Source organism: Emydura macquarii, unplaced genomic scaffold (genome assembly GCF_026122565.2).
Source record: "Emydura macquarii macquarii isolate MOO-44397 ecotype Brisbane River unplaced genomic scaffold, CSIRO-AGI_Emac_v2 contig_3470, whole genome shotgun sequence".
NCBI classification, from domain to species: Eukaryota; Metazoa; Chordata; order Testudines; family Chelidae; genus Emydura; species Emydura macquarii.
Window position 1 is genome coordinate 9,522,052 of NW_027133607.1, and position 15,623 is coordinate 9,537,674.

The window sequence follows — 15,623 nt, forward strand, 5'->3', positions numbered from 1 at the left end:
TCCAGGCTCCTGGTCTCCAGCAGTGGCCAACGCTGGCTGTGAAATTCCCACCATGCACCCCCCCCGGTGCAGTACGGTCCCCACGGAGAAATCCACCCTCTGGGTGATGCTTCGTTCATCAGCAGGGACCACTGCCCAGGATGCCCTGCCCAGAGCTCCCAGGGCTGGCCCCCGCGCTGAGACCCCCGCCGCGGGGGGCCCTCCTACCTGGGCGTAGATCTTGAGCTCGGCTTTCCCTGCTCCCCGCGCGTCGATGGTGAACTCCGCCGGCTTGTCCACGATGCAGCCGGTGGGCTCCAGGCCTGGCCCAAAGGCCTTCACCTGCCACGGGAAAGTGCCGAGGACTCAGGCAGGCAGCCCGCCAGGAACGCACGGCCGGGAAGGGTGGGCTGGGGTGCACAGGGACCCCCTCACCCCGTGGAGCATCAGTGCTGAGCTGAGAGGGTGTCTGTGCTGGGGTGCATGCGGGGAGGGGAGGGGCTGTATTGGACCTGGCATCCCCTGGAGGGGAAAGTCCCCATGTCCCATTCCCCGCCGCACTAAGCCAGCCAGGGCCCCCAGAGAGGATCTTTCCTCAGTTTCCCATCTCAATTTCAGGCTCCGGAGAGGGGACCCCAACGCCCGGGGAGGCAGGGGGAGAGGGGACCAGCCGGTGTGGGGGAACCGGCAGGCGGCCAAAAGGCGAGACAAACCAGGGACAGCTGGGGGGTTAACGAGAGCCAGGGGCAGGGGGCCAGGCAGCCTGGCATGGCAGCCGCCCTGGCTCCGTGGCCGCCGTGGGGATGGGTGAGCAAGAGCCCCACCAGGGGGAGACGCTCCGGTGGAGGCGAGGGAGCAGAGATCCAGCCCCCGGCGACCCGGGCAGCGGGTGCTCCGTCGTGCCCCTCAGCCAGCATCTCCTGGCAGCCATGGCGGGGCCCAGTGGGGGGCCCACGGGCCAGGGAGCTGCCCAGAGATGGGACGACTGTGAGTGCGGATCTCCCCACAGTGGGCTGGATGGCCGGGAGACACCGGTGACGCCATGAAGGGGCTAGAGATGGATGGGATGGGACCTGCTCGGCTACAGGTCATGGGCCCCGTACTGCACCGAGCTAGTGGAGAGGCTCAAGTGCCAGGGGCCGGGGCGGGGGAGAAGCCCCCCATGGCGGCTGGGGAGGACCGGGCAGGGCCGGGGGCGCCGGTACCTTCTCCGGGAAGTACTCGTTGGTGGCCGGCTTGATGTGGGCGATGAAGGGGCTGTCTTTGATGTCCTCGTCGTCGCAGATGACATGCACGGCATACTCGCCGGGCTCCGTAGGCCAGTAGCGGACGTCGCACGAGCCGTCCCCCTTGTCGTCACACTCGATCTTGGCCTGCGACGGGCCCTCGATGGAGAAGCCTGCCAAGGGAGGCGGGGAGCCGGCATCAGCAGCTGAGATGGGACTCCCCCCCCCCGTGCCACAGCCAGCCCTGGAAGGAGCCGACCGGCCATGCCTGCCCCAGGAGGATGGCTGAGGTCTGCAAAGTCCTTCCGTGCGCCCCGCCCCGGGCCTCGCCACCCGCTCGCTTACCCAGCGTCCCCACTTCGGTGCCAATCGCCTCCACCACGAAGTCGGCCGATTTGCCCACCATGCCGGTCTCCAGGCCCGGGCCCCAGGCCCGCACTTTCTGGGTGCCCGGCTCCGGCGCCACCTGCACCTCGAAGGGGCTGTGGAGGAGACAGAGGGTCAGAGCCCAGGGGCCGTCTGCCTGGCGACCGTGGCGCCACTAGCGTGACGAGCGTGACAGGGCTCAGGCTGCTCCCTGGCTCGGGAGCACAGAAGGAAACGGGGCAGGAACCTGCCAGCTCCCACCCTCTGCTCCCGCTTCACCCGGGCGTGCGAGGCTCCGGCACTAGCCCAGGGGCCCATGATGCGCCGTGGGGATCAGCGTGGGCGCCGAGTGGCCCCTTACCTGCGGGGGATGCTGCAGCCGCCCCAGGAGATGGACACCACGTATTTGCCGGGCACCACGGGGTAGTAGTCACAGGCGTAAACCCCGTCGCCAGCCTCCCGCACCTTCACCGGCTCCTCCGTGCCTTCTGCAGAGAGAGGGGCGCGGCGGCGGTGAGAGCCGAGCTGAGCCGGGCCACGCCCTGCCCTGCCTTGCCCTGCCCTGTCCCGGCAGCTCCCACAAGCCAAGTGCTGGGGGAGCCGGCCAGCTTTTGGGGAACGGGGGGTCAGTGTGACATGTTCCAACCAGCAGGGGGCAGCAGCATCACACAGTGACAGCTCTCCTCCGCCTGCCGCCCAGGTGACTCAGTTTCCCCAGGGCTCTGGCCCGGGTGCTGCTCCGCCCCGGCCTAGGGCAGGCAGAGGGAGCGGGACGGGTCTTTCCCATGATGCTCCAGGGCCCTGGCCCTCCCCACTCCTTTCCCGGCCATGCTTGGCTGGACCCACGGCGCCCGGCACAGCCTCCCCTCCGGCCCGGCACTCACTTGGCCCCTTGACCACGACCTTCAGCTCGCCGCTGCCCGCGCCCTTGGTGTACACCTTGAAGTCGGCCAACTCCTTGACCCGCACGCCCTTGGGCTGCAGCCCGCGCCCCGCGGCCCGGCAGGCGTTGGGGTTGCAGGCTGCAGGGAGAGAGAAAAGACCTTAGTGGGGGGCGGGAGGGGCGGAGTCTCAGGCCCCCAACCGGCCCCAGCGACATGCACACATGGCTGGGACGCTACCCAGGGTCCTCCAAGGCCATGCAGCGCCCCCTCCGGCCCCCAGGGGGGGATCCCTGGCGCTGGTGCCAGTGGTCTACCAATGGGTAAACTGAGGCACGGAGCAAGCCAGGGTGAGGGCGCCCAGCTCTGCTCCGGCTGCTCGGCCTTGCTGCCTTCTGGGAGCGGCTGCATTTCCCTTTGCTCAGTCAGTGCCCCTCATTGCTGCTGGCCCTGCCCCCCAAGCTCTGTGTCCCCCCTGCCCTCGCCAGGATGGGCCCATCTGGATCTGTCTGACTCCCCCCCCGCTGGAAGCTGCAGGGTGGGGGGCGGTTTACTCCTCCTCCAGCCCCTGCTCTGTGCCCATGGCCGCCTGGATCCTGGAACCGGGACACAGCCTCCGTTTCGTGCGATGGGCCAGGCGCCAGGGCCAGCCAGCCACTCTTTACCCCCGGGCACGGGTGCCCTCCCCCGGCCCCCTGCCGGCACCCCTGGGGGCAGGAGGCGTCACGCAGCAGGGCCCGAGGCAGGCTGCCCCCCTCGCATTTGCCCCGGCCTGGCAGCGCCCTTCCCCCTGCTCCTGCCCGTGTCCCCGAGAGCCCCCGGCTCACTGCCCTCCTGCGGCACTGGCGCCGGGCACCACAACCCCAGCCTGGCGCACTGGGCAGGAGCCCAGCTCCCCAAGGCCTGGGGGGGTTGGTATCATCGGGGGCCTGACTACCCCCCCGCCGTGGGGCTGAGTGTGACTGGGGCGCGGGGAAGCCGCTAGAGGCCCCTCCCCTCGGTCTCAGGCGGCCGGGGCAGCAGGAGGAAGCCGCGGTGAGTCAGGGATTCCTGTTTGCGCAGCGGGGCCGGGGCCGGCAGGATACGGGGGGTCACCCGGGGTTTCCAGGTCCCAGCACAGCACCGAGCGCCGCCTCCCAGGGACAGGTGCTTCCTGGCCGGCCAGGGGTCAGCACCCCACGGGGGGGAAGGGGGGATTGTCCATGGCAAGGAGTCCTCCAGCGCAGGGATGGGGAGGGCCCGGCATTGCCAGAGCCCAGATGTGCCCCAGATGTGCCCACCCACCCCTCAGGCTCGGGGGGGGCAGAGGCTGTCTGGGGTACAGAGCCGTGGAGTACCGGGGGGCGGGGAACGTCAATGCTAGCCCGAGGCGGCCCCCCGGCCAGCTGGCGGCTTGGCGCAGAACGCGGGCGGCGGCCGGGCACTCACCTTCCGAGACGTTGACGGCGAAGGGGCTGCGGGGGATCTGGGCGCCGGCGAAGGTCACGCAGACGGTGTGGGGCCCCTCCAGCACCGGCCGGTAGGTGCAGCGGAAGATGCTGTCTCCTTTGTCCTCCAGCACCACCTCCACGGTGTCGGTCCGGCCCTGCGGGTCCACGATCACCACGCCCACATCGCCCGTGCCCGCGCCTGGCGCCAGACACGCAGCGTGAGCACCAGCCCCCGGCCGGGCGGCCCCAGCCCCCTGAGCGCCCGCCAGCCCCCTCCACCCGGCCTGCCCCCCATCCCCGGGCGCCTACCGGCCGTGTAGATGTCGAAGTAGGTGGGCTTGTTGGCCACGTTGCCCACGGGCTCCAGGCCGGGCCCCCGCGCCGTCACCTTGTTGGCGTCTCCCAGCGCCATGCCCACGTTGACGTTGAAGGGGCTCTTGTCGATGTTCTGCCCGGCAAACAGCACCGTGACCTGGGCCGAGAGAGAGCCCCGGGGTGAGCTCGACCGTGCCCGGGGGGGGGGGTACTGTGGCCGGGGGGCACGGCCCCATGGCGAGGAGGGGGCCGGGCTGCTGTTTGCATCGGCCCTTCGGTCCTGGCAGAGCGCTTTCCAGCCTGAACGCTCCTGAATGCAGCCACCTCTGGGGTGGGGGACGGGAACACGGCAACAGGGGCACGAAAACCCTGACCCCGGCACAACTAACCACCCCCACCCCCCTGCACGTGGGGGGTCACCCCCCAACCCTCGCACAGGAGCTGTGTAGCTCTGGATGGTCGGGTGCTGGCCAGAGGGGCCTGATGGTCTGGGGGGCCAGGCCTGATGGTCTGGGGGGCTCTCCGCACCCCCTGGGGCAGGCGGGGGGCTCCGGCCGGGCGGGGGTCTCACCTTGTGGAGCCCGGCCACCTTGGGCACGTAGGTGACGGAGTACGTCCGCTTCTTGTCGTTGTTGGCGACCACCTTGGCCTGCGGAGGAAGGTCCCGGAGGGGTGAGGCTGGCGCCGTGGCCCGGGGGGCTGCAGGGGGGGTCTGGGGGCTGTTCACCCGTTCCCCGCCCCATGGAGAGCCCAGGCAACACCCTGCTGCGTCACAGGGCGCCTCGCGCCACCGTGCCCGGGAGAGAGAGGAGGAAACTGAGGCAGGGAGGTAGAGGAGGGGTTGATCACACGGGGAATCGGGGTCAGAGCTGGGGAGAGAACCCAGGCGTCCTGGCTCCTAGCCCCCCCCCCCCCCGGCTCTAACCAGTCAACCCCACTTCCCCCTCAGAGCTGGGGAGAGAACCCAGGCGTCCTGGTTTCCAGCCCCCCACCACCATCACACCCTGCAGCGTGTCCATGTGCCCCACCCGCTGCAGAGGGGGGATTCCCTGGGAAGGGGGAGGGGGAGCGCGAGGCCGGCCCCCCGGGGCCCCTACCTCCTCGGTGTGTCCCTCGGGGTCCTCGATGTACACCAGCACCTCGCCCAGCCCCGCCTCCAGGGTCTCCACCGTGAACTGGGCCGGCTTCAGCACCGTGTTCCCGTGCGGCTGGATCCCTGCAGCGCCGGGCACAGGGGGCTCAGGCGGGGGGGAGGGGGCACCCGCCCGGGGGCTGCTTCCCCCCTGACCTGCCCGGAGGGTTTCTGGCCCCTTCCCCTGTCCCTTCCCCGCCCCCAATTCCTGCCCCCTCCCCTCCGTTGTGCCCTGCCCCCCTCCCTGCAGCCCTGCCCCCCAGGCACCCGTGGGGCGGATCCCCCTGCCCCAGGTGCACCCCCCGGGCGTTCCAGGCTGCGGGGGGCCGGCCGGGCAGAGGGGTACCGGGGCCGTAGGCGATGGCTTTCTTGGGGTTCAGCTGCTTGGAGCGCAGGGGGGCCCCCGGCTTCAGCTTGGCCTTGGGGAACTGGGACAGGTAGGTCATGACGGAGTGTTCGTCCACGTCGGGGTCCACGATCTCCTCCGGGGCGATCACCTGCGGGGCCGGACGCGGCTCAGGGCCTGCCTCAGAGCCCCCCGCCCCCCCCAAGAGCCCCCCGCCCTGACGTGTCCCCTGAGAACCCTCCGCCCCCGACACCCCCCCGAGATCCCCCTGCCCCAACCCACCCCCAAGAGCCCCCGCCGCCTGCAAATGGGGCTCCGTGTGTGCCTGCCCCGTGGCCCCCCTCCCACACACAGGAGGGCCGTGCCTGGCCCATAGCCTCCCACACACGGGGGGGGGGTACCGTGCCCACCCCGTCGCCCCCCACACCCAAGGGGACACTGCTTTGCCAGTGACAGGCCCCCAACGAAGCTGCGGTGACACCCCCAGGCTCCATGGCCAGGGACAGGCTCCCCCGGGGCGTCCCCCCGCCAGGCCCTGCTGGTTCCCGGGGTGCTGGCTGTGGGGGGCCGTGCCCCTCGCCTGGCTTCCTGCCCTGCCCCCCAGCCCTGAGAACGGTGCCCGGGGGTCCCGTGTGTCCCCCAGCGCGGCGGGGGCCCCGGTACCTGGGGCACGCCCAGCCAGTCGTCTGCCTGCTGCATGGCTTCCCGGGCGTTCTCCACCGGCTGGTTGGGGTCCCAGGTCTCCCAGTCCGGGCACAGGCCTGCGGGGAAGGCAGGGGGCAGAGAGAGTCAGGCGGGCGGCGTGGGGCGGGCCCGGCCTTGGAGGAAAGATATGTCGGCCGGGAGAGCTGAGGACAATGGGGCATTGTGGGCTTCCCCGGCACCACCGCGGCTCTGGGTCGGGGGACGCCTGGATCACCGGGAACCCCTCCGGCACGGGAGCCCCCCCCACACACTTTGGAGGGGGGGGGGAAGGAGCAGAACCGGAGCCAGATTCCTGCACCCCCCAGCATGGACCCCGGACGGTTTCTTCCCCGCTCCTCTCCAGCCTGTGGAGGGAGTGCGCTTAGCCTGGCTCTGGGCGTGCCTCAGTTTCCCCATCTGTGCCATGCAGTGGGGAGGGGGGTTGTACTAGCCCGGCCTGGCCCCGCCCACCCCCCAGCCAGGCTGAGAACATGTGGGGTGCCCTGAGCGCCCAGGCAGCGAGGGGCAGAGAATTGGCCTGTTCTAAATAATAGCCCCCCAGAGCCACCCACCGCGTGGTCCCATGTCCCCCCCCCCCCGCCCCACGGCCCCCACACCCCCCAGCACTGAAATGCAGCCCCCTCTGGGGTGGGACGTGGCAGCTGCCTGCCAGCGCAGGGCGGGATGGGGAGCTGGGGGACCCCCCCCAAGCCATGGGTGGGCGCGCCAGGGAGTGGGCAGGGGCAGCGCCGGGGTGGGGGCTCGGCTAGGCCCCCAGCACGGATCGGGCCTGGCATAGCCCCGGGGCTCAGCGCCCGGGCGCCAGCCTCCTGTCTGCACTGGGAAGGGAAGCCCGGGGATTTCCCCACCGCAGGGCAGGGGGCCGGCCCGGGGCTGCAGGGGGGCGGGCGGCCGGGCGCTATCTACATATAAGGACCCTTCGCAGCTGCTGTTACACACGCAGCCCTGGCGAGCGGCCGGCGCTGGCTGCGGAGCCGGGGAGCCTGGCTAGTGTCTGCCTGGCTCTGGCACGGTGCCCACCGCCGGCATGGGCAGGCCTCCAGGGGTGGGGGGGCGGCCACGCCTGCGTGTGTGACAGCGGGGGGGGGCGCACGTGTCGGGGGAGCTGATCTGCACTGGAGTGTTCTGGGGGGGGGGCACCTGTCTGGGGGCCCATGGCTGTGTGTGGCGTAGGGCGACGGGGGTTGGTGTGTGTGACCGGGGGGTGTACAGGCGCTGTGTGTCGGGGGGCAGAGGGGGACACGGTGGGGGGTACCGGTGGTGTTAGGGGGCGTCTGCGGGGGTGAACAGGGACTGTAGACGGGACGTCTGCAGGGTTCTTTGTATAGGGCGGGGTGTCCGTGGGGGGAATTTGTAGGGGGGTTTACGGGGGTGTGTACAGGGCAGCTGAGTGTACAGGGGGTGTACATGGCAGGTACAGGGGTACAGGGGTACAGGGGATACAGGGGGTGTATGGGGTGAGGACAGGAAATGTACAGGGGGGCCAGGCAGTGCACCAAGAGGGTGTATAGGAGGGTGTATGGGGGTACAGGGTGGGTACAGGGGCTGTATGGGGGTACAGGGCGGGTACAGGGGCTGTATGGGGGTACAGGGCGGGTACAGGAGATGTACAGGGCTGCAGGGGGCACAGGAGATGTGTTGGGGTACAGGGGGCATATGGGGGTGCAGGAGGGCGCAGGGGGGGTGCAGGAGGGCGCAGGGGGCGCACGGGGGCGCACTCACCCGGGGCGCAGTTGTCCACCAGGGCCCCCAGGGCCTTGCCGTCCTGCCAGTCGCGGTGGAAGTTGGTGATGGGCAGCTGGGGCACCTTGTTCTGGATCCAGCCCAGCAGCCGCTGCTTGGGCGTCTGCTTCTTGGCGTCGTCCGGCTCGTCCTCGTCCTCCCACATGGGCATGGAGATGGAGTAGTGCAGGATGAGCGTCCACACCAGGCCCAGGATCAGCTTCAGGTTCCCGTCCACGATGGCTTTACTGTCTGCGGGGCAAGCGGGGGTGAGTTGGGGGGGCCCCTCACTCCCAACCCGCAGCCCCCCAGTAGCCCCTCGCCTCCCCCGTCCGGCTGCCCGACCCGAGGCAGCTCGTTCAGCCCCCCATGGCCAGTGCTCCCCCCACCCCAACAGGAGCCCCAGACTGGGCAGCTGGGGGGCTCCCCCACAATGGCCTGGCGCCCCCACCCCCCAGCCGATGGCTCCCCAGGCCGGCCTCCAGCTGGGGCCATGGGGTGTTGTGGGATCTGGTCCCCTCCCCCAATCTGCCCCCCCAGCTCCTGTCCTATGGCCTCCTCCTGCCCCTGGATGAACCCTGCCCCCCCAATGTCCACACCCCCCAACAGCCCCTCCCACGGCGACACTCCACAGCCTCCCCCTTGTCCTGCTTGCTCTGCCCCTAGGTGTGGGGGGGGCAGGGGGGGACAGGCTGGCCATGGGGGCAGGGGCTGCAGACCAGCCCCCTGCATATGCTGGCAACGACCCGCTCAGGGGCTGCGGGGGGTGCAGGGCAGGGATGTTCCCCCCCCCCGCCGGTGCTGCTCCCTGTGCTCTGGCCCCGGGCTAGCCCCAGATTCCAGGAGCCACGCGGGCCCCGTGGGGCCGGGAACAATGCGCGGCCCAGACCCCTCCTCCTCCTCACTCTTTCCATAAACACGCGCCCGGCCCAGCAGCAGCAGCCGGCCAAGAGCAGAGCTGGCGGGGGGGGGGGCACCTACCCGAGCTCTGGACCAGGGACCCCCCCACACACCGGGCATTAGGCTCAGCAGGGAACAGGGGGTGCCCCGGGGTGGGTGGGGGGGATGAACACCTCTAATCCAGCCGGGTCCCAGGAGCTGCCCCAAGGATCCCTGCCCCCCCCCCACTGCAGCTCCTGCCCCCTGCGACGATCTCCTTGTCCCTTTATGTCCACCCGAGCCTCCGTTCTCTGCCCCCGGGGACCCCACTCCACGCTGTCACGCCGGCCACCCACCCTCCCACCCCCCACCGGGCCTCCTGCTTCGAAAGGCCAGGCTGCGAGAGAATCCCCGGCAGTGCTTAGCGCTACGGGGCCTCTGACACACAGCTGGAAAGTCCTGCTTCCAGCCAGCAGAGGGCTCTCCCAGCAATCCCCAGCTCTGCGTCTCTGGGCCAATGGGGGAGCCTGAAATGCCGACGCGGGAGGAAGCAGCATTTCTCGGGGGCTGGTTCCTGGGCACCAGGCGGGTCGGGTCAGCGCTAGCCCAGTGCCTCGGCCATACAGGGGGTGCCCCCTGGCCAGGCCGCTCCTGCTTGGTGACGGTGCCCCGAGTGTGGGGTGTGGACCCTGGATGCCGGCTCTGCCCTCCCAAGCCCCCTCTGCCTGTCTCACACTGGGAGCGTTACGTGGCGGCTGCGCCTCACCCCAGAGGTGGCTGCATTTCAGCGCACACCCCGGGGGCCGTAGCTCACCCCGTGCGTGTTGTTTTTCCAAGGGGAATTAGCACTAACAACACCCCCGTCCCCCCACTCCCACCATTAGATTTCACTCCCCTCCCACAGCCAGGAACCCAGGAGTCCTGGCTCCCAGCCCTTCCGCTCTAATCACTAGACCCCCCCACCCGCTATAGCCCCTGGTCACCAGCCCCCCTCCCCCTGCAAGGCCTGGATCTCCTCCCTCCTTGGCTCTGTAGCCTCCCTCCAGCTGTACCATGCGGGGCATGGGGGAGGGGAGCCGGGAGGTAGGCGAGGGGGGGCTCTGGGCCGTGGCACCCCAGCAGGTGGGGGAGGGGCAGAGGATTGGATTTGGCCCAGGGAGGAAATGGGCTGCAGATGTTCCCAGCTGGGCTCCATCGATCCCCTGTGGGGGGGGGGAGGGTCAGGGAGAGCAGGGGAGGGGGGCAGAGCAGGGGAGCCGTAGCTGAAGGGGACCCCTTTCCCTGCCCCCCCCCAGCAGGTGCAGCGGGGCTGGGTCCTGTGCCCAGCACTGGCCGGGCATCCTGCCCTGCCAGCCTCGGTCCCTCTCCGGCCGGGGGGTTCCCCTGGCCCAGAACCGGGAGCTCCCCTCCCCCCCCCCAAAGAGGAGCACTGCTGGGGAGGGGAGCGCTGCTGGGGAGGGGTTCAGGCCAGGATGGGGCGACTGGGGAGGGTGGGCCCAGAGCGCCCCCCCCCCGCCGCCCCGAGCTCCGGCAATCACAGTGCCAGGGATTGAAGCCTGATTTGTTCCGGCTGGGGGGGCTGGGCTCTCGGGGGGGGGGGGGAACAGCTGCAGTTCCCAAGCCCCCCCCCAGCAGCCACAGCCCACCAAAGGGAGCCGCTCAGCTGTTCACTGCAGAGGGGCCAGCAGCCGGGCAGCAGCTGGGCCGGGGGTGCCCCCGAGAAACTGGCCCCTTTGTTCCCAGGGAGCGGGGCTCAGTCCGGGCCGGCCCCATGCCCCAGCTGCAGCGACCCCCCCTCCTGCTCTCAGGGCCAGATCGAGCTTGTCTCCATCTCCTCCCCCTGCCCGCCGCCCCCAGGCAGCGTTACTGGTGGCTGCCAGCCGGCCGCTGCATTCCACCCCAGAAGCGGCTGCACTGCAGTCTGCAACGTGTCCTGTGATGAACAGCTCGCTGCAGGCACAAGACACGAGCCCAGCCCTCACGGTGGGGGGGGGAAGTCGGGGGGGGGGGCAGGTGCCCTGGCACAGCCCAGTGTTAGGGGCACCGTGGGTAAACCCTGCCGGGGGAGCCCCCCCTTGAGCTACACCTGCTCTGGTCCTAACCCCCCCAGACACACACACACGGGGGGGGGGAGGCCACAGTCAGATCCCCCTTTTCCTGCCCATCCACGCAGTGGGAGGGTCCCCCCCGAAACCCACGTCAGGAGAGGGCGGCGGCTGGAGACAGCGACCACCTGCGCCCAGCTGGGCTGCGGGGTCCCCTGCCCGGCCCCGCGGCTGCATTTCTGACGGCTGATTTCATACGGGCGTGTGAGCCGCTTGGCAGGCCCCGGCGCCAGTGCCACGCGAGGCCCCCCCCCCCCATCCGGCCCCCCAGAGCTAGGGTTAGACCCACGGCTGCCCAGGGTTTCCCCTCCAGGGTCCGTCCCCCCCGCCCCATCCAGGTCCCCAACACACCGGTTCCATGCGTGGAACGAGTTTACAAGACTCAGACACACCAGGCTCAGGGGGAGATCACGGGGGGGGCGGCTGGCACCTGCCTCTTGTCAGCGCCCATGGGACAGACAGACAGACAGACAGACAGACGTGGGGCAGGCAGGGGGCAGGGGAGAAGGGCCAGGCCAGACACCAGAGGGTTTATGGCCCAGCTGGGCCGGGAAGAGGCGCTGCCAGAGCAGCCGGATGTGGCGGGGGGACCCGGCGCCTCCAGTCCTGCCCCGGCCGACGGGTCCATCCCGGCCCCGCGCTCGGCCCAGCCGGGACGGGCCCGGGGCGAGCGGCCGGGAGACTTTCCCAGCCCCGGCGCCAGGGGAAGCTCAGCTGTCCGGCCTCGCGGCTCCGGCCGCCCCCTCTCATTGCTGAGGCCTGAGGTCAGCGCGGAGCGGCCCGGCCCGGGGGCGGAGGGGCCTGGCCCGCGGCACGACGCCCCCGCGCCAGGGGAGACACGCGGCCGCTCGGCGTCACCATCTCCCGGGGCCCACCCCACCCGGGGCACCGCGGCCCGGCTGCCTGGCACGGAAGGGCGGGGAGGCAGAGCCGAGGCAGCGGCAGGGTGGGATGGGCCCAGGGTGAGGGGACAGACAGACGGAGGCGAGGGGGGTGGGGGATGGACAGACGGAGGAGCCGGGGGACAGATGGATGGACAGACGGACAGACGGAGGCGCGGGCCCTTTCGTGTGTCGTGGCCCCCCCTGAATCGCCCCGTCGCTCAGTGGCTCTGCGGGTTCCCCCGGGGGCCCCAGTGCGGGGGGGAGGGGGGGGACCCTGTGCCAGGGGGAGGAGCCTCTGCCCCCCAGCATGACCTGCCCCACGCCCCCATGGGGCAGCAGAGCCCACACGCTCAGCCCAGTGCCTGGCTTTTAACTCTGCCCCGGTGCTCGCTAACCAATCCAAGTGCAGTATGTAAATGAGCTACCCGTTAGCAATGTGCTGATTGGCTCAGTTTCCTCTCACATCACAGACCCACCCCATTGCTCTCACCAATGAGTCGTGCCCAAAACTGCCCCTCTGTCTGACCCACTGCTCTTACCCCACCTGCCCCACGCACCCTGGAGACCCCACCCCCGCTGCCAGTCCCCGCCCCATTCCCCATGACCCCGCCCCCGCTGCCAGTCCCCGCCCCATCCCCAGGGACCCTGCCCCACTGCTCATCTCAGCCCCACCTGCCACCCACTCTCTGCTCATTGCCCCATCTCCCCCCCTCCCAGCCCCTGCAGCCCCCGTCCCGTGGCTCCTTGGCTGGGGAGCTCCCAGGCCGGGAGGGATCGGGGCTGGGGGGGAGGGGGGGCACGGTGTGGGTCGGGGGGTGGGGAGACTCGGCCTGGGGCCAGCCCAGCTCAGCTGCTCGTGGCAGCTGCCTCGAGCGAGGGCTGGGCCTGCAAGGGGAGTGAGCGGCGGGATTAGTGCGAGAATGTCCCTGTGCCCCCCCCCCGGCAGCCCCCGCCCGGCCTCACACGGGGCTCCCCCCTCGGCCAGGCACCCGCCCCCCCCAGCCTCAACCGGCCGCGCAGGGGCCGGGGCACTGAGACCCCATGAGTGCAGCATGTCCCGGCACAACCAGTCCCCCCACCCAGCCCCCTGTGCCCCCAGGGCCAGCCCAGCCCCCCCGTACACACTCCACAACCAGCCCCCCCACCAGCACTTGCCGTTCTGTGTCCCAGCCCCACAATCTCTCAGCCCCCCCCAGTAACCCCAGATAACTCCAGACACAGCCCCCCGTGGCAGCCGCCCGCAGACACCCCACGGCAGGCCCGGGAACCCACCAGCCCGGCCCATTAGCCTCCCCCCAGCTAGTCAGAGAGAGGGAGCCCCAAGCCGGGGGGGGGGAGGGACATGTCAGGCTGCTCCAGCTCCCTGGAGGCCCCCCCACACACACCTGGCTCTCCAAGCCACATGCCAGGCTGCGGGAAGGACCAACCCTGCCCCCCACCCCCCAGGGGCTGCGTGCAGCACCTAGCCCTGTACCGCAGGATAGTCCCTCCCTGGGATACCTGGAAGGGGGCGGGACACTGGGGTAGATGGGCCTGTGGGGCAAGGAGGGGGCAGGACACCGGGGTAGACGGGCCTGTGGGGCAGGGAGGGGGTGGGACACCGGGGTAGACGGGAGGGCTCTGGGCAGAGAACGGAGCCGGGACAGCTGCTGGGGGAGATTCCTGGAATTCCAGCCCCACACACCAGCCCCCCCAGGGGTTACTCACTCCTGACCCACAGCCCCCCCCACTAGCCCAGCCCTGGGCTCCCCCCAGCCCTGTCTTTCCATCTCATTCCCCGACTGCCCCCCCGGCCCGGGGCCATCACTGCGGGGTGGGGTGTCTCTGCCCTGTCCAGGTCCCCGCAGGCATCCCGCCGCTGGGAACCCTCTGGCCCCAGCAGGCGGGATTTCTGTGGGGCTGGACACACACCAGCCCTGCCTAAGGTCCGCACCAGCCCCCCAGCCCTGCAGTGGGGTCAGGGGGATCCATCGCACGAGCCTGGTGCAGCCCCCCCTCCCCAACTCTCTCTAGAGACCCAGCTGCCCTGGAGTGTGGGGGGGAGAACAGCCCAGAACAGAGCCAAGGGAGGCCTGGGGCTCAGCGGGGCAGGGAACGGGGGAAGCCAGGCGTCTACCCCCCACATTGGCCCAGAGTCTCCCACCTCCCCTGTCCCCCCTGCTCCACGGCAGGACCCACATGGGACACATGGGAAGCCAGATTTAACCCCTGCCACTGCACCGCAGGCCGGGAACCCACTGGCTGTGGGCTCACCCCCACCCTTCCAATGTGTGGGGCTGGTCCCCTCTCTCCCTTATGACACCCCTGGGGGGCACCAGGGCCTGCGGGAGCTGAGTTTGCCCTGGCGCTGCCCTGTGGGAAGAAAGAACCAGAATTCCCGGGGCTCGGTCGATCTCCCTGCCAGGGAGGGAGGGCGTCACGGTCCCACAAACCGAGCTGTGGGAACGGTGCCCCGAGCGGGGGGCTGTGGGGCCGTGAGGCTGGACCGGCGGGTCACAGGGAGCCCCTTGGACAGGTCTCTGGCTGGGAGACCCAGAGCGGCCCCTTCCCAGCGCTGTGCCCAGTTAACCCCCCCTGCCCTGCTCTTTGAAACAAATTCCCCTTTAAATCCATGGGGCTGGGCCCCAGGGGGGGGAAGCGGGGTGCAGCACCCCCAGGGGCCAGGCCCCAAGCTCAGGCGCCTTCACACACGAAGGGCCGTTCGCTGCTGGGCTGATCTACGCAGATGCTGCAGCGGGGTTCCCCCCCCACCCCCCCGCGATGCCTCTGGCCCCTTCTGGCTGCCGGCTCCTGGGGGCTGCCCTGAACCACCCAGCCACCCCCCTCGCATCTCCTCCCGCCCTAGGTGCTTTCTGCCCCCCAGGCCCTTCCGCACGGCGGGTTAAGGTTCTGGCCACCAAAGAGTTAACTCCAGTGGGCTAGTCCCGGGCCTCCACAGCCTTTTTTAGGCTTTAAGCACCAGGCTCCCCCCCCCACGATGGAGGGAGAACAATACACCCGGCCTCCTGGAGCCAGGCAACAGCTGCTCCAAACCGGCTGGGCGCAGCCCCCGACCCCAGGGTGGGATCTGAGCGAGGGTCCCGGCCCTGCTACCCCTGCCCCCCGGGGAAGGCAGCCGGGTTGGGGGGGGGTCGGGCTTGGCCCGGAGCTCTGTCCTCGCTCAGGCAGGAATGAAATCAGAAATGGACAGTCACTGGGTGTGGGGGGCGAAGAAGCGGGGGGGGGGGGGCCTGCTGCCTCTGCACGCAGCGCTGGAATGCAGCCGCCTCTGGGGTGGGCCCTGGCAGCTGTGTGAACAGCCGCTCTGCGTGGCCTGGGTCCCCTGTCGAGGCAGCGCTGGGCAGACCCCGGGCCAGAGCTGGGTCTGGATCTGCCCCATGCGTCGTGGGGTCTCTGGGGGGGTTTTGCACGGGGCCCCCTGGGCTAGCTCCGAGCTAGCCCCACATCCTGCTCGGAGCAGCCCAGGGGGTCAACAGGGAACAAGTGGCGGGGTCGTGGGGGGGCTACGGGCAGGCTGTGGTTGTAGGCAATGGAAGTTTGACTGCTGCTGACTGGGGTGGGGGGGGCTGTGTTTGCTGCCCCCTCTCACTTTGCCTCCCTCCCCCTGACGCCCGGCCCCTGTGACCTGGCAGACAGCAGCACCCCCCGACGCC

General features: G+C 70.5%; 1 protein-coding gene across 2 annotated transcripts in view; it reads right to left on the reverse strand.

Annotated features, from left to right (window-relative positions):
- The window catches only part of FLNC (filamin C), a 40,840-nt gene that overhangs the window by 23,729 nt on the left and 1,488 nt on the right, over positions 1-15,623 (reverse strand). For both annotated transcript variants that reach the window (XM_067534911.1, XM_067534912.1), the window contains exons 2-13: positions 8,103-8,354; positions 6,339-6,436; positions 5,676-5,826; positions 5,295-5,413; positions 4,769-4,846; positions 4,192-4,354; positions 3,881-4,081; positions 2,456-2,593; positions 1,933-2,059; positions 1,551-1,687; positions 1,185-1,378; positions 208-321 (exon numbers count right to left, since the gene is read on the reverse strand). In XM_067534911.1, coding sequence (XP_067391012.1) covers positions 208-321; positions 1,185-1,378; positions 1,551-1,687; positions 1,933-2,059; positions 2,456-2,593; positions 3,881-4,081; positions 4,192-4,354; positions 4,769-4,846; positions 5,295-5,413; positions 5,676-5,826; positions 6,339-6,436; positions 8,103-8,354 — 1,772 coding nt within the window. The remainder of the gene's footprint in view (positions 1-207; positions 322-1,184; positions 1,379-1,550; positions 1,688-1,932; positions 2,060-2,455; positions 2,594-3,880; positions 4,082-4,191; positions 4,355-4,768; positions 4,847-5,294; positions 5,414-5,675; positions 5,827-6,338; positions 6,437-8,102; positions 8,355-15,623) is intronic.